The sequence below is a fragment of the Physeter macrocephalus genome, chromosome 1 (genome assembly GCF_002837175.3).
Source record: "Physeter macrocephalus isolate SW-GA chromosome 1, ASM283717v5, whole genome shotgun sequence".
In the NCBI taxonomy this organism is placed as follows: Eukaryota; Metazoa; Chordata; class Mammalia; order Artiodactyla; family Physeteridae; genus Physeter; species Physeter macrocephalus.
The window spans coordinates 88,968,201-88,990,129 of NC_041214.2; the positions used below are offsets into that span (position 1 = coordinate 88,968,201).

General features: G+C 35.8%; 1 protein-coding gene and 1 non-coding gene across 14 annotated transcripts in view; both read left to right on the top strand.

The window, feature by feature from the left end:
- The window catches only part of LRCH3 (leucine rich repeats and calponin homology domain containing 3), a 126,925-nt gene that overhangs the window by 87,355 nt on the left and 17,641 nt on the right, over positions 1-21,929 (top strand). For 6 of the 13 annotated variants that reach the window (XM_024124396.3, XM_024124392.3, XM_024124389.3 and 3 more), the window contains exons 11-16: positions 5,375-5,426; positions 5,812-5,961; positions 11,265-11,318; positions 15,558-15,629; positions 19,466-19,514; positions 20,370-20,477. In XM_024124396.3, coding sequence (XP_023980164.1) covers positions 5,375-5,426; positions 5,812-5,961; positions 11,265-11,318; positions 15,558-15,629; positions 19,466-19,514; positions 20,370-20,477 — 485 coding nt within the window. Of the gene's footprint in view, positions 1-5,374; positions 5,427-5,811; positions 5,962-9,530; positions 9,582-11,264; positions 11,319-15,557; positions 15,630-19,465; positions 19,515-20,369; positions 20,478-21,929 lie in introns of all 13 variants that reach the window. The other 7 variants (XM_024124398.3, XM_024124397.3, XM_024124395.3 and 4 more) reach the window with 5 other exon arrangements.
- Positions 21,572-21,678, top strand: LOC112065052 (U6 spliceosomal RNA). Its single transcript, XR_002891809.1, has one exon. It is a non-coding gene; the product is annotated as a U6 spliceosomal RNA (small nuclear RNA).

Genomic DNA, 21,929 nt, shown 5'->3' on the forward strand with positions numbered 1-21,929 from the left:
TACATTTAGGTCTTTAATCCATTTTGAGTTTATTTTTGTGTATGGTGTTAGGAAGTGTTCTAATTTCATTCTTTTACATGTAGCTGTCCAGTTTTCCCAGCACCACTTATTGAAGAGGCTGTCTTTTCTCCATTGTATATTCTTTCCTCCTTTGTCAAAGATAAGGTGACCATATGTGTGTGGATTTATCTCTGGGCCTTCTTTCCTGTTCCATTGATCTATATTTCTGTTTTTGTGCCGGTTACCATACTGTCTTAATTACTGTAGCTTTGTAGTATAGTCTGAAGTCAGGGAGCCTGATTCCTCCAGCTCTGTTTTTCTTTCTTAAGATTGCTTTGATAAAGATGTTAAAAAAAAAAATTTAAAAAAAAAAAGATTGCTTTGGCTATTCAGGGTCTTTTGTGTTTCCATACAAATTGTAAAATTTTCTGTTCTAGTTCTGTGAAAAATGCCATTGGTAGTTTGATAGGGATTGCATTGAATCTGTAGATTGCCTTGGGTAGTATAGTCATTTTCACAGTGTTGATTCTTCCAATCCAATAACATGGTATATCTCTCCATCTGTTTGTATTGTCTTTGATTTCTTTCATCAGTGTCTTATAGTTTTCTGCATACAGGTCTTTTGTCTCGTTAGGTAGGTTTATTCCTAGGTATTTTATTATTTTTGTTGCAATGGTAAATGGTTTGTTTCCTTAGTTTCTCTTTCAGATTTTTCATTGTTAGTATATAGGAATGCAAGAGATTTCTGTGCATTAATTTTTGTATCCTGCTACTGTACCAAGTTCATTGATTAGCTCTAGTAGTTTTCTGGTAGCATCTTTAGGATTCTCTATGTATTGCATCATGTCATCTGCAAAAGTGACAGTTTTACTTTTTCTTTTCCGATTTGGATTACTTTTACTTTTATTTCTTTTTCTTCTCTGATTGCCAGACTCTTGATGAGTCTGGCTAATGGTTTATCAATTTTGTTTATCCTCTCAAAGAACCAGCTTTTAGTTTTATTGATCTTTGCTATTGCTTCCTTCATTTCTTTTTCATTTATTTCTGATCTGATCTTTATGATTTCTTTCCTTCCTCTAACTTTGGGGTTTTTTCATTCTTCTTTCTCTAATTGCTTTAGGTGTAAGGTTAGTTTGTTTATTTGAGATGTTTCTTGTTTCTTGAGGTAGGATTTTATTGCTATTATCTTCCCTCTTAGAACTGCTTTTGCTGCATCCCATAGGTTTTGGGTTGTCGTGCTGTCACTGTCATTTGTTTCTAGGTGTTTTTTGATTTCCTCTTTGATTTCTTCAGCGATCTCTTGGTTATTTAGTAGCGTATTGTTTAGCCTCCACGTGTTTGTATTTTTTACAGTTTTTTCCTGTAATTGCTATCTAGTCTCATAGCGTTGTGGTCGGATGAGATACTTGATACAATTTCAATTTTCTTAAATTTATTGACTGAAAGCCAGCTTTTTGCTCAGTTGCCTTATATATTAGTTTTCTAGTGCTTATGTAACAAATTACCACAAGTTTAGTAGCTTAAAACATACCTATTTATTATATTACAGTTGTGAGAGATAGAAGTCGGGGCAGGCCTCTCTTGTTTCTCTGCTTATGGCCTCACAAGGCCAACGTCAAGGTGTTGGATGGCCTGGATTCTTATCTGGAGGATCCTGGAGGAGAATCTACTTCCCAGCTCATATAGGTTGCTGGCAGAATTCAGTTCCATGCAGTTATTGACTGAGGTCTCCATTACCTTGTTGGCTATTAGCTGGGAGTCATTTTAGCTTCTAGAGTCCACCTACATTTCTTGGTTCTTGGCTTCCTCCATCTCAAGACAGCAGTGACAAGCTAAATCCTTCTCACATTTTGAATCTCTGATTTCCCTTTTTGCCATATCTCACAAACTCTCTTGCCTCCTCTTCTGCTTTTAAGGACTTTTTATGATTATATTAGGCCCACCTGGATAATGTCAACCAATTAGTAACCTTAATTTCATCTGCAGAGTCCTTTCTGATGTGTAACATATTTATTTGAGTAACACCACAGTGGAGATCATGGGGGCCAAAAGTCTGCCTACCAAACCTTAATCCATAGTTCCTGTTTTTACTTCTTTTTAGAATCTGTGGATTCTTTATTTTTATGGCACTTTAGCAACGCATTTTAAAAGATTACTTTATTGAACAGTTTTTGTGTTTCCATTGGAAGAGTCATTCGGAGTATCTAATCTGCCACAGTGCTAGAAACTGAATCAATGATTACTTTTAATTGGGTGTCTCAAAGCATTAGACCTTAATACAGTCTTTGGATAAGAACTCCATACTTTATCCCAATAATCAGTTAAGCTCTAAGATCAATATATACTTCATTTGTTTTAGTTAGATATGTGCTAAATATCTTCTTTGTGCTAAGTACTTTTTTAGGTATTGGGAAATAGCTGTGAACTTTGAAAGTTCCTGTCCTCCTAGAGCTTACATTCAAATGGAATCATGAATTAGAACCTAGAAAAACAAAATCACCTCCGAATGACTGGCAGCTCTCAGGCTCACAAGACTTGTCTGTAACCTGAGTAATATGTTAACCAAAAAAGTTGATCAGTCCTCCAGTTACAAAGACTGAGAGGAATTGAGTCAGTTTACATATTGCTACTTTGTCGTTAGTCATTGCTGAAAAGTTGCTTACCTCTTTTTTTCTCCTAATTCTCCTCCCTTCCCATCACCCAGCATGTACATTTCTTCCTACCTACCCCTCCCACACACAAACACAGATACTACTTGCCTGGGGGAGAGTAAAGGTAGGGGGAATACATTAAAAGTATGATGATAAATTGGTAAGTGTTTTATAGTTATTTGCTAAGATGGGTTAAATACATTTGAAGTTAAAACTAACAAAATTATCATTCATTTTATATATCAAAAAAAAATTTTAAGGGCTCACTTATAATTTGATTGGCATTTTAGTTCAGGAGATGCTAATGTCAGGCTAGGTCCTGGGAAGTTCATTAATTTCTATTAGAAGCAGTATAGAATTAAAGAACAGTTAAGTAATACCTGGAAATTTTTAGTTTCATGTTAGGTAGACAAAACTAGAAAAGCTACTCATATTAAATGTGGTTTTATGAACAAAGACAAGTGGAAGGGCAGTTCAGAGTCTGCCAGTTTACTCTGCCCAAATAAGTTCAAGATTTAAAAAGGCATATAGTTACCTGTATTTTTGTTTCAGTATCCCATACTTGTTGAGGGGAAGATGCCACTGCCATTCATTTAAACAATATTTCTTGAGCACTGTAGCTGTCTGGCTGTGTTCTAGGTCCCTGATGTCATAAAGCTAATCTTTTAATGGATGTAGACTAATATATGTAACAAGTATTTGTCAGGAACTGCTAAGTGCTATAAAGAAAGATAAAGCAGGGTAAAAGAGTAGAGTCAGAGTGGCGGGGGGGGAGAATGAGAGCAATTTTATGAGGTAATAATATTTTGATAGAAACCTAAAAAATAGAGGGATCAAGCACTCTGGCTATCTAGGGGAGGAACAGTCTAGGCAGAGGCCCTGACAGAGGAACATGCTTGGTATGTTCAAGGAACACTGAAGAGTGTTATCAAGGCAGAACAGGTTTGGACTGTGAGATGAGAATTAAGTTGTGGTTATGCTGTACTTGAGGTGCCTGCTAGACATTCAAGTGGAGTTATCAAGTAAGCAGGTAGATACATAAGTTTGGAGTAGAGGGGAGAGAATTAGGGCTTAAACAACCAGCAAAAGAGACTTAAGCAGGAAAGGTCATGGGGATAGGAGAGGGTGGTGTCCCAGAGGCTAAGTGAAGAGAGCATCTCAAGACATGTGGAGAGAGATAAGCAGTGTCACACATACTGCTGGTAGGTTCAGTAAGGTGAGGGCTGAGAAATAACTATTGGATTTGGACATGTAAAGCCTCAGACTTGAAGAGAGCAGTTTTCAGTGAAGTTGTGAGGACAAATCCAGATTGGTGTGGGTTCAGAATAAAATGGGATGAAATGAAGTAGAAACAATGGATTTAACCAGCTTTTTAAAGAGGTTTTGGTATAAAAAGAGAGTAAAGAAATGGGAGTAGAAAGAAGGTATATATTAAAAGGTTTTGCTTGAAAAGCATTATTAAAACATAGTGTTCAAATCAGGGCACATAAACCCACTTGAGATGGGTTTACATGGTCCTTTCTGGGTTTTTTGGTGTAGTTTATCTGCAGATGGCCAATAAAAGCTATAGGAAATGTTAACAGTGAAATTAGTAGTTCGGGACAAATTTGCAGTTAATGCCAGTTATTCTTCTCCCAGACTAGTGTATAGTACTGGAGTCACTCATCTCTCATTATTGGTTATATCCCAGTTAAAAGTCTTACCCTACCAACCCACTCTCCTCCTCTTATCTTGTCAGACTTGTGACTGAGGATGCACTGGTTAGGAGTGCTAGGATAAAGGTTGACAAGGATTAGTAGAAAGTTAAGGAAGTTTTTCCCTAGCTTTAACATTATTTTAAACCTTGTATAGGAAGTTATTAAGTAATTTATTTGGTAGTTATTTATTCTGTTCCTTTTAAAAATTATAAACATAACTTATTCAGTCAAAAGCTTTTTAATGGCTAGAAATTTTTTTTAAAAAAGAATTTTGTGAAAACTTCAAAGATTTGGAACAAATATAAGAAAAAAAATGTGGCATGAAAGAGTATAGTAGAATAGCTTAAGTTTTTGGTTTCTTACATATTGTATTTTAAAAATTCAGGAATTACAACAGGGAATATATATCAAAGTATAAGAGTTAGCACTGATAAAACTGAGAAGCAAGTTTTACTGTTCTTTTTTAAGCATCAAATCAGGTTTCATGTTTTTCTAAAAGATAAAAATCAGCAAAATCTTTACTTTTGTTGTTAAAATTGCTTCTTCAATTAAAATGGGAGTAGGAGTGCTTTAAACGTACAGTTACAGGTTCTGTAGTATTCCAGATTTCTGCTGATAAAATGGCTTTGTGTATAAACCATCTCCATTTACATGTATCTTGTTTCAGTCATGGTAGTAAAGAAGATTGTAGTACTGTGTGCTGTAAAGAAACGATATTGTTTGAGAAGTGATCTCAAATAACCGTATTGTCAGCACTGGCTGAGATAGACAGTTGTTAGCTATCTGTAGCTTCATCAGTGATATCATCACGTGAAATGTGAGTTGGAGACATCAGGTGATCCTGTAGCTTAATTTAGTGACTTGGGCTCAAGTTTACAAAATGCAATTGGTCTTTCAGTGCTGACCAGACAGTTTGCCTGCTGATTAATAGAAAGCTGCATTAACAATAAAATTCCACTTGTCTTTTATCTATCTGTCTGTCTTATCAAAGAGTTTTTTCTTTCCTTTTTTTCTTTTTTGGGTCAGGGTTCCAGCTGAGCCATCTTCTCTCTTATCACTATCACCAAGTCATAATCAGGTAAAAACATTTTTTTCAGTTTTAGTTTGTGGGGTTTTTTAAAATTAAGATGGTTGTCTTCTTTTATAATACTTAAATTACAGTTAATTGCCAAATATCTATAAATTTCATTACCTGTCTCTTCAATCTACAGTTAATATAATATGTGCACCTTATGCTGGTAACGGTGTTTTTAGACACCAGACAGAAAGTGAGTCTTTATAATACATGTAAGAACACAGTGCAAAGATGGGAAAAGATTAGCAATAAACACATCTGAAGAAATGCTAGGTGACTGCAAAGTAAAAGTTGCTTGGGTCAGCAGTAGTTTCCCAAATTGATAAAGAATATTGGTAAGTTGATCTTTATCGCTACTTGCATATGCAAAATGATACTTTTCTTCTAGTTTTCACATGCAGACTTGGAACTTCATCGGAGAAGAGAACAATTAATAGAACGTACTCGGAGAGAGGCACAACTTGCTGCCCTACAGTATGAGGAGGAGAAAATAAGGACCAAGCAGATTCAAAGAGATGCTGTCCTGGACTTTGTCAAGGTGAGTCCTTTGGATTCATTGAATGATATTCCTAAAGTTTCTTAGAAGTAAGTGCTTATTTGTTTTTCTGAGGATGTCAGGTTTTATTGTCTTAATAAAAAAAAAAGTGTTGATATCTTAATTATAAGAATTCTCGAGTAAATAGTATAAGTGTCTCCTGCTTGTGATTAGATTAATTGTCCTCATATGTAGATAGGCTTGAGGACAATCAGGAGTGATTGATTTTGCTTTTAGGACAGTGATAGTCTCTACTCTTAACTACCTGTCTATCGTTAGACCTATCACTTTACTGTCCAGCTGCCATTTCCTAAATCTCTAGTGCATCAAGAAAGTGAAAATGCTATATGTAAACTGTAAAGTGCCATGCAAATATAAACTATTGTTATCTGAACCTATCACTGACTTCCTTACCTCTAGGGAACACCAAAAATTTGCAACGCTCACAGGTTTAATACTTTAGTCATCTTTGATTCTTTACTTTGTTTTCTCCACGTCTACTCAATTAACAACCCCTGTTAATACTTCTTTTTTTAATCAGCCCTCTATAGTGGCCTCTAAACCTGGTTTGATTTTTTGCCTGTGTTACTTATGTCTTTTTGTTCTGAAATCACCTTGGAATTTTTTCTTTATAGTTAAATAATTATTTATATTTTTGCTTGTTTAATATCTGTCTCTCCCAGGAATTACCTGGTGGTCCAGTGGTTAGGACTCCACGTTCTCACTGCGAAGGGCCTGGGTTTGATCCCTGGTCGGGGAACTAAAATCCCACAAGCCACATGGTGTGGCCAAAAAAATATACACACACACATATATATAACATATCTGTCTCTCCCATTTATCTGTAAACTCCATGAAGACAGGGACCATGTCTGTCATGTTTATTCACTGCTATATCCCCAGATTTAAGCAGGTCTTAGCCCCTAGTAAAGCTCAGTAAATATTTTTTAAATGAATGATTGAACAAATGAATCACTCATCCTCTAAATGCTTTCTCTCTTGTTTCATAACTCTAACCAAAGTATATCTTCTTTAAGTACCATACACATGATAAATTCTCTTATATTTTTTCAAATGTATCAAGCCTGTGATGATGATCTCTGATGCTCAGGGAGGATAACAATTTTCCTGAGGTTAAATACTCAGCTAGTAAGTGGCAGAGCAAAGATTCTAATCAAGACAGGCTGAACAGAAAATGGAAATAAAGCTGATGGAAAATAAACAGTTTCTTTAAAAAAAAAAGTCTAGATGGTAACTAGACTTATCATGGTGATCACTTTGTAATATATAGAAATATCAAATCTCTATCTTTTGCACCAGGAACTAACATAGTGTTGTAGGTCAGTTATACTTCAAAAACAAACAAACAGACAAGCTAATAGAAAAAGAGGTCAGAATTGTGGTTACCAGAGACAGGGCATGGGGGAGGGAGAATTGGCTGAAGGTGGCCAAAAGGTACAAACTTCCAGTTATAAGATAAATAAGAATTAGGGATGCAATGTACAAAATATATGTTAAATGTGAAAGTTGTTGAGAGAGTAAATCCTAAGAATTCTCATCATTTCATCATTTTTTTTCTTTTTCTTTTGTTATCTTTATGAGATGGTGAATGTTCACTAAACTTATTGTGGTAGTCATTTCATCATGTATGTAAGTTAGATCATTATGCTATTACACCTTAAACTTATACAGTGCTGTATGTCAATTACATCTCAATAAAACTGGAAAGAAAAAAAAAAAAAAAAAAAAAGGACAGGCTGACAGGCTGGCTCCAAACCCTGGTCTATCACCAGAATGCTATAATGACTCTCAGTATATGATAATGGCTAACACATACTATGTCCTAAGTGTTGTTCTATGCATTTTACATAACTTAACTCATTTAGCTTGCCTTCTGTAGAAGTCATATAACTAGTAAGAGATAATTACATTGTAGATAGCCTTGATTAAATGTCAAATTAGAGTTTGATCTTGAACAATTAGGCAGAAAAGAACAATTTAGTTCTTAAGCAGGAGAAAAACAAGACAGGGAAGGTACTTCTGAAAAACTAATCTACTCATGTTAGAATATGATAGAAAGAGATGAGGAAAGAAGGAAAATGAAATAGAGAGTAATTGCAATAATTAGATTAGGGTACAAAATGAAGGCATAAGACTAGATGATTTCTAAGTTTCCTAAGGAAAGGCAGTGTTGTCCTGTGGTAAGGGCTTAGAATCGGAAATATCTGAATTTGAATCCAGCTTTGCTACTTAGCATGTGCTTGACTTTTGGAAAGTTACTGAGCCATTCTGTGCCTTTATTTTCCTCATATGTTTAATGTTTAACTATCAAGTATTAACTATTTCAGAATTATGGCTGCACCTAGTACTTTTACTAGTATGGTGTATGCTGCACCCCCTACTACCACAAAGGGTTTTATAAATTAACTATAAGAGAGATTTCAAGAGAAGCATCATTATGTCTTATACATAGATGTCTAGTGAATGTTGACTAAATCACTGAAAATGAGTGAAAAAAAAAGGTTCCAAAGCAATGGTTTGAGGCTAAAAGAATGGTTTTAATGGGAGTTAGCTTTGTGGAAAGAATGTCGGATTTGGGGTCAGAAGGCATAGGTGCAGATCTCAATTATGCTACTTACTAACTTTGTAACCTTGCACATATATAACCTCTCTATCCTCAATTTTCTCATCTTTAAAAAAATATGATTATGATGTTTGTTTATCTCACAGAATAAGAAGAATCACTTGAGATACTGTGTATAAGAACACATTGTAAAACACTCACTATACAGATTCTGCGATATTATTAATTGACATAATAACAGAAATTAGCAAATTGGGGGGAAGTACCCAGTTAGTATGGGAAATTGAGGGGTTTTTTTGGTTATGTTGAACAGGAGATGACAGTGGGGTTTCTAAGTAGAGAGTTTCCACAGGCATTTGAAAATGCAAGCCTGAAATTTGGCTGACAGGAGAGAGCTAAAGCTGTTAGCATTAGAGTGATATTTGAAGCCATTAAAGAAAGAGAGGATGATGAGCTTCCCTGGTGGCGCAGTGGTTGAGAGTCCGCCTGCCGATGCAGGGGACACGGGTTCGTGCCCAGTCCGGGAAGATCCCACGTGCCGCGGAGCGGCTGGGCCCGTGAGCCATGGCTGCTGAGCCTGCACGTCCGGAGCCTGTGCTCCGCAACGGGAGAGGCCACAACAGTGAGAGGCCCGCGTAACGCAAAAAAAAAAAAAAAAAAAGAGGATGATTTCATTGAGAGAATTTAGTGAGAGATTACTACTCTGTGAATGTGTACATATAAAAAACATAGTTTTAAAAAATTTCTCTTTATAGATGCTTATAGACACAGGAAAATACTGTTTGTCAGCTTATTGCTTTTCCTCATTTAAATTGTAAGCTATTTAAGGGAAAGGGCAGCGTCTTCTAACCAGTAAATCTAGAAAAATACCATACACCAGAGATACAGAGATTAATATGAGTGATCATTTTAGTAAATAGCATTTTTCATTCCCAGTGTTCTAGATTCTGACCAGCTTCCCTTTTTTGGGGGGTGTGGGGTTATATAGCAAAAAGCATCACAAAGTCCACAAAAACAACACCCCCCCTTAGACGGTGAGGTAAGTTTATATAATCACCTTTCTTTGGAACTTTTTATTATTGCAATGAAAATGAAATGTTTTGCATGTGATTATCATTTGTTTTCAGTGATCAAAATATTGCCATTTTCTTTTTTCCCCTCACAAAATTCTCCTTACTAGGGAGAAAAAGACACAGGCCAGGAAGTTTATCAGAATCTATAGATCGGGGTTTTTTAAATCTATACACATCCGTCTGGAGATTATTTCCCTCCTCCCATCCCCAGCAGAGTTATCATCTTCCTCATCCATTTTCAGAGCTACTGTGTAATGAGAGATGGTCCTGAGAGCTGTATCTGGCACACGTGAATGGTGTTGGTATTAAACAAAAAACTCTACATAGTATTTCAGCTTCAGTGTTCATTTCCTAAGTGTGTATATTATTGATTATACTTTGTACACATTAGTTTTATAATATTAAGTAGTACATTTTTGTTACAAAGTAACATGTAAGATTGTTTATTAACCTTTTAAAAATCTATGCACCTAGATTCTGTATTGTAATGATGTCCTATGCAAAAAGAAAAAAATAAACTAGATTGTAAAGTTTATTGTTTTAACATGTGTGCACATTTAATGACATTTACATTTTGAAATAAAATTTATGATTCATTATTTTTTTAAAAATCTGTGCACCTATTTTGACCTGTTAAAATGAAGCTTATTACTAAGTGAATATTTTATTGTACTTGGCTTTTTCATTAGCTATTTTCCTTTATCTTTGCCTTCTTATTTTTTCAATTTATTATCATTACTTCCTTAAAAAAATGCATAAAGGCATTATTTCACATGAGTGTTGACTTTGCTTTTTGTAAAATAAGTTATCTGAAAACCTAACACATGGGACTTTACAAGCATCAATCTTCAGCACAGTTTTTTTCAAAGCACAAGTGTTTCTGGAATGGTAAAATGTATTGTTTGAAATGTTTTAAATTATCCATTATAAAGTTTTTTTAAATCTTATTGGACATATAATAACTATTTTTGGTTATTTATTTGAGAGCTTATGCATTGGTATAGTACCTGAAAGATTCACTCAAGCACTTTCAGTTGTCTTTTCTTCACATGGTAATAACTCTGTACAAACCTTTGACAATCAAAATTTGATAAGTTAATAATACACTCTTCCTTTTTTACCCAACATTTCCTTCTTACTGGTCATTCTGGAGTAATTCATTATCTGAAAACTAAAGCTCCTCAGGAAAATAGCATGTATAGTTTTAAAATTTCCAGTTGTACCCTTGTTTTGTCTGAGAAAGGTAATGAAGAGATGCCTAGACTAGAAATCATGACTCTTGTGTTTATTGTTTTGAATTTGTCGCTAGCTCACTAAATGACCATAAATTATTTATGTTACTGCTACATCTTCAGCTTTCTCTTCTCAGAACAGAGAATAATTCCTATTCCCCTCCTTGCTTTAGAAAGTTTTTATGCAATAAGATCATATTTGCAGTTGTTTAAGTTCTTTGGGAGAAAATCGTTACTCAGAAACAACTTATTAGCTATTTTAATGCATGAATTCTGAATGATTGTGAATGTGGTCCTGTATGTCAGCATCTTCACAAGTATGTGTTAATATGTCTCTTTGCTTGTGTATTTGTGAAACTCGTCATGTGTGTGCATAGCTTGTTTTTGACATTGCTTCATTTTTCTCCACCTCTCCAGTGTCCCTTCCCATCCAGAAGGTCTCAGCACACTGATGATAGTGCCTTGTTAGTGGTAAGAACCTTGCACAAAATGGAGTTTTACATTGCTGTGTCTAGAGATTTGGGGAATAGCTATTGTACTTCTCATTCTGAATTGATCTAAATACCATAAAACATGATGAGCATCATTACTAAATGCTTTACAAATAGCTAGAACTGTCTCCCTACATTACTTTTAATGATTTACCCAGTGTGCCAAGTCTTCTGCAGATATGATTCAAATATCTTTGTTAGTGTTTCCGAAAGTAAAACATTTGCATTGAGAACCATATTGGCTTTGTATGTGTGTTTGGAGGAGAGGGAATAATATATTTGTTTTTTAAATGTTGTTTCTAATTCCAGGTGAACTTTATTAATCACTGTTTTGTCTTATAAGTCACCTGTATGATGAATGGTTCCCTTACTTCATGATGCTAATTATACAACTGTATATTTGGCATCCTATTTTATTATCTATTTTAACCTACTGCAAATCCCAAACTTTTAGATCTCAAGATTATCCCTCCATACCCATTTTATATTTTAAACTCAGGGAAACGTTAACTTGGAATGCTGTCTACTGATCATTTTTAACATTGGTTTACTTTTTTTTTTAATCTTGTATTTGATTTTATTGAACACATGCAAATTTAGAAGATACCTTAAAACACACTGGTTTACTTTTATTGCCTGTTTCATCAGCTGAAAATGAGTATAACTTCAGAGCTTTATTGAGAGTCTTACTTTTATCAGCTTTGCAAGAGAATTCTAACCATGTACATAATTGCTTTTCCCATCATGTTTTATGTTATTTTTTTCACCATAGTATTGAAAACTAGCAGTTCAAAAGCCTATTGTCTGTAGCAATTCCTGTCTTAGGAGCTAGTAACTGCCGCCATTGTGCATACTACTGCATGAACTGCATACTTGAGCATGAAATTTCTATTACATAAACTTTCATTGTCAGAATTTCTGTGTTCTGTAATCATCATTTCCTTTAAGATGGCTAAAGCACATTTTAACTGGCAGTCTTATAAAGAAATAAGCCTCTGGAGTTTTAGTCAAAGTTAATTGGCATGAGAAGCAAATAACAATTTAATGTAGAAAAATATTGAGAGCCTATGATGATCCAGACACTTTACCAGAATTATCTCATTCACTCCTCACAGCAGCCTTAAGAGTTAAGGTTAAACTTATCACCATTTTACAAATGATTACTGAGGCACAGAATGTTTTGTCCAGAATGTGACTTCTCCAAGGTCACAGCTAGTAAGTACAAGGCTGGGTTCAAATCTAGATCCGGGTGACTTGAGAACCTGCATGAACACTGTGCTATATTGCCTCCCGTACTGTAATTGAAAACACTTTAGGAAACTGAAGATGAAATTTAATAACACATATAGTAAGTGCTGAATGCCCAGGTGTTTTTGTCAAGGAAAAATTGGAATTTGGAAAAACAATAAAATCCCCTTAGCGTGAAATTTGTAATTTCAGCCATTTTCAAAATACATACATTTATATTTTACTTAACGGTATTCATGTCTGGCCTAAATTACACGGCCTTTAAAAACAAGAACCATGTCTCATATTTTTGCATGCCAAATAGTGTCCAACAAAAAGAGTCATTTTTTAAATCATACCTCTGATCTTCTTAAAACTACTTTTCAGTGGCTTCATATAGTAGAATAAAGTCCATATACTTTTCTTTTTTTAGATTTATTTATTATTTATTTATTTTTTTGACTGCGTCGGGTCTTAGTTGCAGCACGTGAGCTTCTCTCTAGCTGTGGCGTGAGCGTTTTCTCTTCTCTAGTTGTGGCGCACAGACTCCAGGGCGCATGGGCTCTGTGGTTGTGGCGCACGGGTTCCAGAGCGTGTGGGCTCTGTGGTTTGCAGCACACAGGCTCTCTCGTTGAGGTGCGTGAGCTCAGTAGCTGTGGTGTGCAGGTTTAGTTGCCCCGCGACATGTGGGATCTTAGTTCCCCAACCAGGGATTGAACTGGTGTCCCCTGCATTGGAAGGCAGATTCTTAACCACTGGACCACCAGGGAAGTCCCAAAATCCATATACTTCTTACCACAGGCTACAAACCCTTTAGAGTAGGTTCCAAACTTCTTAACATGGCCTATAAGCTCCTGTGTACTCTGGGTACTATGTATCTCTCACCTCTGGGGTCATGCTATATCAGCATTTTTTCAGCTCTGAAAATATGGCAAGCCCTTTCCCACCTCAGGATCTTTGCAAATGCTGCTCCCTCTGCATGGAATGCCTCTCATTCCCTGCATATACCCCTTGGTTAATTTCTACTGATCTATCTGGTATCAGCTTAAATGTCACACCCTTAAAATGGCTTTTCTGCAACACCCCTACTACCCCCAAATCAAATTTGTCTCCACTGTTTTTTTTTTCCTTCATAGTACTTTTAGGTGGGTGTTTATGGTTTTGTATCTCCCCCTCTCCCCCACCCCCAATAGACTACTAGACTATAAGCTTCATGGGCACAGGTATATTCTCTGTTGCATTTACCTATGTATGCTCAATCCCTATCTTAATTCCTGGGATATATTAGTTGCTTAATAAATAATTCCTGAGTGAACATGTATTCTGTACATCTAATAATTGCTCATTAGGGGAGTTCCCTGGTGTTCTAGTGGTTAGGATTCGGCACTTTCACTGCAGTGGCCCCAGTTCAATCCCTGGTTGGGGAGCTGAGATCCCACAAGCTGCGTGGTGCGGCCAAAATAAAAAATAAAAAATAAAATCACAATCAGAAAAAAAAATCTCAAAAAAAATTGTTTCAAGATAAGTTGTGATTATATAGCAAGTAAATGTTGGATTTGATTTAAAGACCTTGAAATATGGGATTTGAAATAACTGTTAGTAATGTTTAATATCAGTTACACGAACATTCTCTTAGGATTGCCCTTCAGGCTTCTGTTGCTTTCATATATGTCCCATATGTATCTGCATCCCATCTCTAGATACTAGAAAGGATCTAGGCTCATTTCACTTCCTCTTCCTTCCATCCTTTTTTCCTTCTTTGCCAGCATAGTGGCTTTTAGCCTTTTTATATTTGAGATTGACAGTAATTCAAGTCCATTTGATTATAAGGAGGCCCAGGAAATCTAAACAGGTGAAGGCATATACAATGTAAGACTGCTGTCACAGCCTTGTTCTTTGGTACATTTCTTTCCTCACTTTCTTCTGCCTTAAGATAATGTTGCAGTGTGTGTTACATGCTTTTTTTTGCACACACGAAAAAGACATTGCTATCTATCAACTCATTAAAAATATAGTTGTATTTATTATATTGACCATCCTACTCACCTTTTCCTAAACACCACGTGTGTTCTTGTTCATTTATCCCATGATTCAGATATTTGTGATTGTAGTTTAAATTTTTTTTAATTATTTAACTTATAAAGGCTTTAATATCTTTAAGCCTTTGGCATTTTTAATAGATACAATCTTACCCAACACCCTTTGTGAAAGTTCTGTCTTCTCTGATTTCCACTCCCCACCAAATGAAAAAATTGTCATGTTTTGAGCAGCTTTTATCCGTAATCAAAATTCTGTACAATAGATTCTAGCACTTACTGTCTCTAATTATATCTGTAATATATCTAACTAGTTTTATGTAGGCTGGTGAAAGGATAAAGGATTTAAAGAAAAGGAAAATTGTACTTAACTTCTCAGAGGTCATTTGGACTTTTACAGAAGCAGAAATGAAATGCTGGTTCATCCTTAAGGTGTGATGCAAAATCCTCATGTCCTGGCTTCTCACATCAGAGCCATTAAACTGAATTATAATAAATCTAATTTGGATTAATATTGAAAAGATGTTGCTCTTATTCATGCCAATTCTGATCAGTTAAAATGAGCTCTTTGACTGGATTTGTTTCCCCTGTCATAGGAACAGCACAGGACTCATTTGTTTCTAAGGCTATTTTGCTAAAAAAAATTTGATGTACTCAGTTTTATTTCTATATAAAATCATGTTTAATAAATCATGCCTTTCATTTCTTGATTAATGTGGTATGAGGTATTGAAATAATTTGAATTAAACAGGTGGAAAACTGTGTTTAATAAATTATAGGGTTTTTTTCCCCCCAACTATTCTCTTTCTGCCCTATCAATATCTTAGTAAACCATTTGAAAGTTTGTCAGTGACCTTTCCTTTTCTAATTTTACTGACAAGATCTGCCTGCCTGTCTGACATTTTGCTAACATAAATGCTGCCTTCTGTTTCTTCTCTTTCTCTTTTGCAATTTAGTCGCTGTCAGGTGTGAATCAAGTGGGCTGTGCTGCTACCCTGCCTCATTCTTCTGCCTTCAGGCCTCTTAAGGTATATCTTGTTATTGTAATTTACCAGGAACTTTGAGGAGGGGATTTGCAGGGGAGGTCTTAAATTTCCCAATGGATTGGTCTAACAACAGTCTTAAATCTAGAATTGTATGAAATATAACTAAGCTTATGAAACTAAGTTTAACATTAATTTCACTTGAAATTTTTTGGAAGTTTTATTATGCCAGAAACATAGAGCCTTTGTTAATTCTTTATACTGAGATTTTTGTTTGAAATGTACTTCTAATTTTCTTATCAAAGGGTTGGGGTTTTTTTGTCATGAGTTACTATGTCACTTTGGTTAATATATGATATTGAGTTAACTCTGTTGTCTAATGTGCTTGCAAAATAATTTGAGTATCAGTCCCCCAAAGTGTCACTGCCAAAAGCCTATTACAGTAGAGGTCAGCAAGCTATGGTCCCTAGGCCACCTGTTTCTGTAAATAGTTTTAGTGACATACAGCCACTCCCATTTGTCTATGGCTGCTTTTGCACTTAAAAGCAGAGTAGGAATAGTTACAATGGAGATCATATGGCCTGGAAGTCTAAATTAAAAACCTGTGGTATTTTAAAAGCCTCTAGGGATGGTAATTCCATACTTATTATCATATGATACCTAAGAAATGATTCATAATCCTGACTGTCAACAAGGTCCTCTCCTTGTCTAACTTATATCTGTCCTCCTGTGGTTTACACCTATTTCTTCTTTTCTTTCCAGAGTGGCAGCGGCCATGGCTCACGGGCCCAGCCACTCCGCGGCATGTGGGATCTTCCCGGACCGGGGCACGAACCCGTGTCCCCTGCATCGGCAGGCGGATTCTCAACCACTGCGCCACCAGGGAAGCCCCAACTTAGCAGTCCTTATGTGGAGAATCTTTATATTTGAAAACTATTATGATGCCACCCTTGTCTTCTCCGTAAATAAGCTTTGGCCCTTTTATGTGCCTTTCCTAGCCTGTTTGTCCTTATGAACTTTCACAAGTTCTCTGCCCTCCATTTTGGCTCCACAGTTCCCAGCTAGAAATATATCCCTCATTAGAGCCCACGTGGTACTGAGCATGAAACAAGGGTTATTCATGTCTTATGCTGAGCATTAGGTTGGCTTTTTCCATTTTGGTATTCATTTTGCTCAGTATCCATTGTAATTCTCAGATGTTTTAGTTATATCCCTAAATGATAATTAATTTCTAAACTTTGTATCTTTTGTTTTCCTAAATACTTAATTTTGCTTTTCGAACATTTTAAATTTTCTAATTTCCCGGAATACTTTCAAATTCTTGCGTCATGTCCTTCTAAATGCTGACCCCAACTTTATAACATCTGTAAACCTGATAAACCTTCTCTCTAGTTATTATTGAAGCTACACATACCTGGATGACGCCTGAAAAATCTTTAAAATTCTCTTCTATATTAACCTTTTGCTAGCCTTTCTCAGCTAGGTTCCTTATTTGAACTACAAAGAAAATTATTTGAGGGACTGTTTTCAAAATTTTTTCAAGGAAGGTGTATAACTAGTACCATTCTAGGTATATAGGAGAAAAGTTAATTCGTTACACTCAGTGGATACCTTAGGGCATTGGGGCTTATCCTCCCCTAGAATTATAGTTGAGTAAGGCCAAATCTGAATGTGCCAGAAGTTGTGTAATGTCTAACATTCTTCCGGTCAGACCTGCTGCACTGTCAAATGATTAGTTTAAAAATATTTATTCTTTATTTTTTGGTATCTCAGTTACTTTGCAGCAGGTATATACTATATTTAGGCAGGATTTTATTTCTTTTGTTGCTTAACTAGGAACTAAAAGTTGACTTTGTATCAGTTTCCATTTTTTGCTCTCCAGTTCTCCAAAAGTTCTCAGATATACTAGTCAATGGCCTCAGTGTGATTTGAACTAATTATTTCAGTATACTAGAATGTAAGCAGTTAGATTTATAGTTTCAGTAAAAATATATTTTTTAAATCACCATTTTGTAAGTCTTCTCTTTTCTGGCTTTGTTTTTCATTACACCCAACTGTATGTTATCTTTTGGTATTTCTGGAGGTAGAGAACATTTGCTGCCATTCAGTGGAATGTGTTTCAGATCTTCCTTCTAATCGAATAGAGTTGTCTAATAACTATCGTTTTATTCCTAAATATGTTAAAATTTCTAGTCTATCTCACTGTAATAGGCCTTTTTAAATTAAAAAAAAAATTTTTTTCCTCTGTATCTGGAATAATCTCTACTTTTTATGTTTTTCTGTTTGTACCATTGGTCCTAGCTTTCTCCTTCCTACCTCATCTTCCTTGAAAATAAGGATAGTATTTTGTTTCCTTAAAAAGATATCCAGCTTTTGCCTCATTGGCCCATTTATTCCTTTTACTAGTGCCTGTTGCTTTTATTTTAAATTAAATTTGTTATTTAAATTTTCACTTCTTCTCAGCATCCTAAACTTAGTTTATTGGCATCTTTAAACTTGATGAGCATGTTGTCTTTTTCACTAGTGAAGATGTAATACATTGCTTCACTCAAAAGCGCAGCTTACTTTTTAAGTCTTAATTCTTGGCCTAAGAGTATCAAACAAAGGAATCATTACCACAGAATTGTCTTTCAGATCAGTCCAAGAATTTTCTCAACAGCATGGCTTCTGTTTATTTATTTATAACATTTAAAATTTCCTGTCATCATTAATCTCACCTGACCCAAGTCCAACTTCAGATAAAAGATTTCTGAAAATATTGAAAACCAAAAGGGAGAAAAAAGCATGGGAGTGTGTATGTGTGTGTATATTTGTGTGTGTGTTTTAAAGTCATTCTGTTCAAAAATGTGTCTCAGTTATCATAAATTACTGAGTACAACTCAATGATTATTGAATATAACTAGCTATCAAGGCCTGAAAACCTGTTGTTATTCTAGCTTTTCTTGATTCTACTACTCTGCCAAGTCTTCAATATTTTTAACCCAGCTAACCAACGCTTCCTTTTAAATTAGCTTAACTCCATTCCCTTTTTTTAGGTACACTCTGTACCAGTTGAGCTAGTTCTTCCTCCTTCTTTACAGTTCCTTTGGTCAATAAATTAAAAACATCTTGGATTCAAATACTAGTCTCGAAATACAACTATCATCTTTAAATACCTCATTTCCTAACTGAAATGAAGAAACCTTCAGCACTCTTTCTTAAAACATTACTCAAGGAGGGGGGTAGGAATACTTTAGAAAGTATGCCAGAAAAATACTATTATAAAATAAAATTTTATTCTCTTCTATACATTTCCCAATAAAATTTTCTGCCTTAGGATGATTTCATTTTTCACAGTCATAGGAAAGGCCTGTTATATAATAGGACTTTCTTTAGAGAATGCATTACATAAATCTTGTATTCTCTAGAACTAAATAAAGTTTGGCCTTGGCGGGGTGGTAGGATGAATTGGGAGATTGGGATTGACATATATACACTATTGATACTATGTATATAAAAAATAGATAACTAATGAGAACCTACTATATAGCACAGGGAACTCTACTCAATGCTCTGTGGTGACCTAAATGGGAAGGAAATCCAAAAAAGGGGGGATATATGTATACATATAGTTGATTTACTTTGCTCTACAGTAGAAACTAACACAACATTGTAAAGCAACTGTACTCCAATAAAAATTAATTTTAAAAATAGTTTGGCCTTAAAAAATATTCAGAATTATTATACCAAATTCTCATTTCTAGACTTAATTTTGGAGGAGAGTTGCATGTTTTTTTTCTTTTATTGATATAATCCCAAATGTGGAAAGAGGTACTTTCCATAAATGTGGAAAGTACCTCTTCTTGAATAATAATTATTGATGTATCTATGTTTCTCCACAGAATGATCACAGATCTAATGCTATATCAAGTTCACCTACAACAGAAACAGGTAATAGTCACAAAAGTGCAATTAACCACATCCCAATTATAATTCTTTACCAGGATTTTCCTGATAAATTACTCCTTAGATGGCTGTGGCTTCCTTTTCTGAAATGAGATATCAGGCACAAAATTGGGAACTCTGCACATTTTTCACTTTTTAATTCAACTAGTCGTTCAACCACTCAGCCATTTGATATGAAAAAATGAGCAAGAGCTAGCAGGGCTGTAGGTTTGCAAGAGACTATATTTAATATATTAACATTCATTTTACCTTTATTGATAGACCAAAAGTAACATGACAATTAAAAATACATACAAACAAGGATTTCCCTGGTAGTGTAGTGGTTAGGATTCCAGGCTTTTACTGCCATGGCCTAGGTTCAATCCCTCGTTGGGAAACTAAGATCCCACAAGCTGTGCGGCCCGGCCCCCCAAAAAATAAAAATAAAAATACATACAAGCAGCTCTCCCACTTTCAGGGTTACTTTTCTTTTCTTCTTTTTTTAAGTATTTATTTATTTGGCTGCTCCGGGTCTGAGTTGCGGCATGTGGGATTTTTAGTTGCGGTATGCAGGATCTTTTAGTTGTGGCATGCGGGATCTAGTTCCCTGACCAGGGATCGAACCTGGGCCCCCTGCATTGGGAGCATGGAGTCTTAACCTCTGGTTCGTGAGGGAAGTCCTGGAGGTTACTTTTCTATACCAGATTTTCTATTAATAAACAAAATTATCATTTTATATCATTGCAATATTTAACTTTTTTCTTCATTTGCCATTTATTGAACTTTTGTTATGTGTCTGTTATTATATTTAATTTTTTTCCATCTTCTTTAATCTTATTTTGCTTTTCCATGCTGATTCAGTTCATCATTCCCCTGCATATTCTTTTCCTGCTGCTATTCAGAGAAACCAGGCCCAGCGCCCTGAAAGCTTCCTTTTCAGAGGAGCTGTCAGGGCAGAAACAAATAAAGGTAGGTGGCAGTGCTAAAAGGGGCATTGTGGGGGGTGGGGGATGGTGTTTATACAATGACATTATATGTTACATGCTTTTAAACTTCTACCCTGGGAATTCCGTGGCAGGCCAGTGGTTAGGACCCTGTGCTGTCACTGCCGGGGCTCTGGTTCAACCGTGGGTCAGGGAACTAAGATCCCGCAAGCCGCGTGGTGAGGCCAGACAAACAAACAAACAAATAAATAAACTTCTACCCTGAGGTGTCAACAAGGCAAAAGTTTTAAACTCTGCGTTTGTCTGTGATCTCACTGATATTAAAGGAAGAGAATCTTAATCTTGTTTGAATTCATTTTGGTCAGAAAGTTTCTCAGTACCACCTAAAAGCAGGTTATAGTTTTTTGTTTTGTTTTTTGGCCGTGTGCGGGCCTCTCACTGCTGTGGCCTCTCCCATTGCGGAGCACAGGCTCCGGACGCGCAGGCTCAGCGGCCATGGCCCACGGGCCCAGCCGCTCCGCGGCATGCGGGATCCTCCCAGACCGGGGCGCGAACCCGGTTCCCCTGCATCGGCAGGCGGACGCGCAACCACTGCGCCACCAGGGAAGCCCGAGGTTATAGTTTTTGAACAAAAAAATTACTCTTTCAGGGCTTCAGGGAATGTCCCTTCCCTCTGTAGTGTGCTCTTTTTCAGACTTTTCTGTGGGTAAAAGCTGTTTTCTGTGTTGTTAAAGAAATGAATCAGTAATTTAAAAAAAAATACTATTTAGTCTCATGGTTTTTAGTTAATGTGGCAAATTTCTGCCTGACCCCCAAAGAAGTTACCTAGAAGTGGAAACAGACATTTCACTCCCAAAATAACTATTTTTAACATAACTGATAGATAGACTCACAGTGAGATTTAAACTCAAACCAGAGATGCACTGCTGGTGGGATTGTTAATTAGCATGGAAAACTGTTTACATATCTGCTAATGGTGAACCCTTGTATATCCTATGACTAGCAATTTTGCTTTCTGAAATATGTACACATCTGTACCAAAAGATATGTCCAAATTATTCATAGCAACATTATTCATAATAGCCCCAAACTGAATGTCCATCAACAATAGAATGGATAGTCCTTGCTTCGGCAGCACATATACTAAAATTGGAACAATACAGAGAAGATTAGCGTGGCCCCTGTGCAAGGATGACACGCAAATTCATGAAGCGTTCCATATTTTTAGGTACATGTAAAAGTATGAAATTAGAACACTCCCTAACACCATACACAAAAATAAACTCAAAATGGGTTAAAGACCTAAATGTAAGGCCAGACACTATCAAACCCTTAGAGGAAAACAGAGAGAGAACACTCTGTGACATAAATCACAGCAAGATCCTTTTTTGACCCACCTCCTAGAGAAATGGAAATAAAAACAAAAATAAACAAATGGGACCTAATGAAACTTAAAAGCTTTTGCACAGCAAAGGAT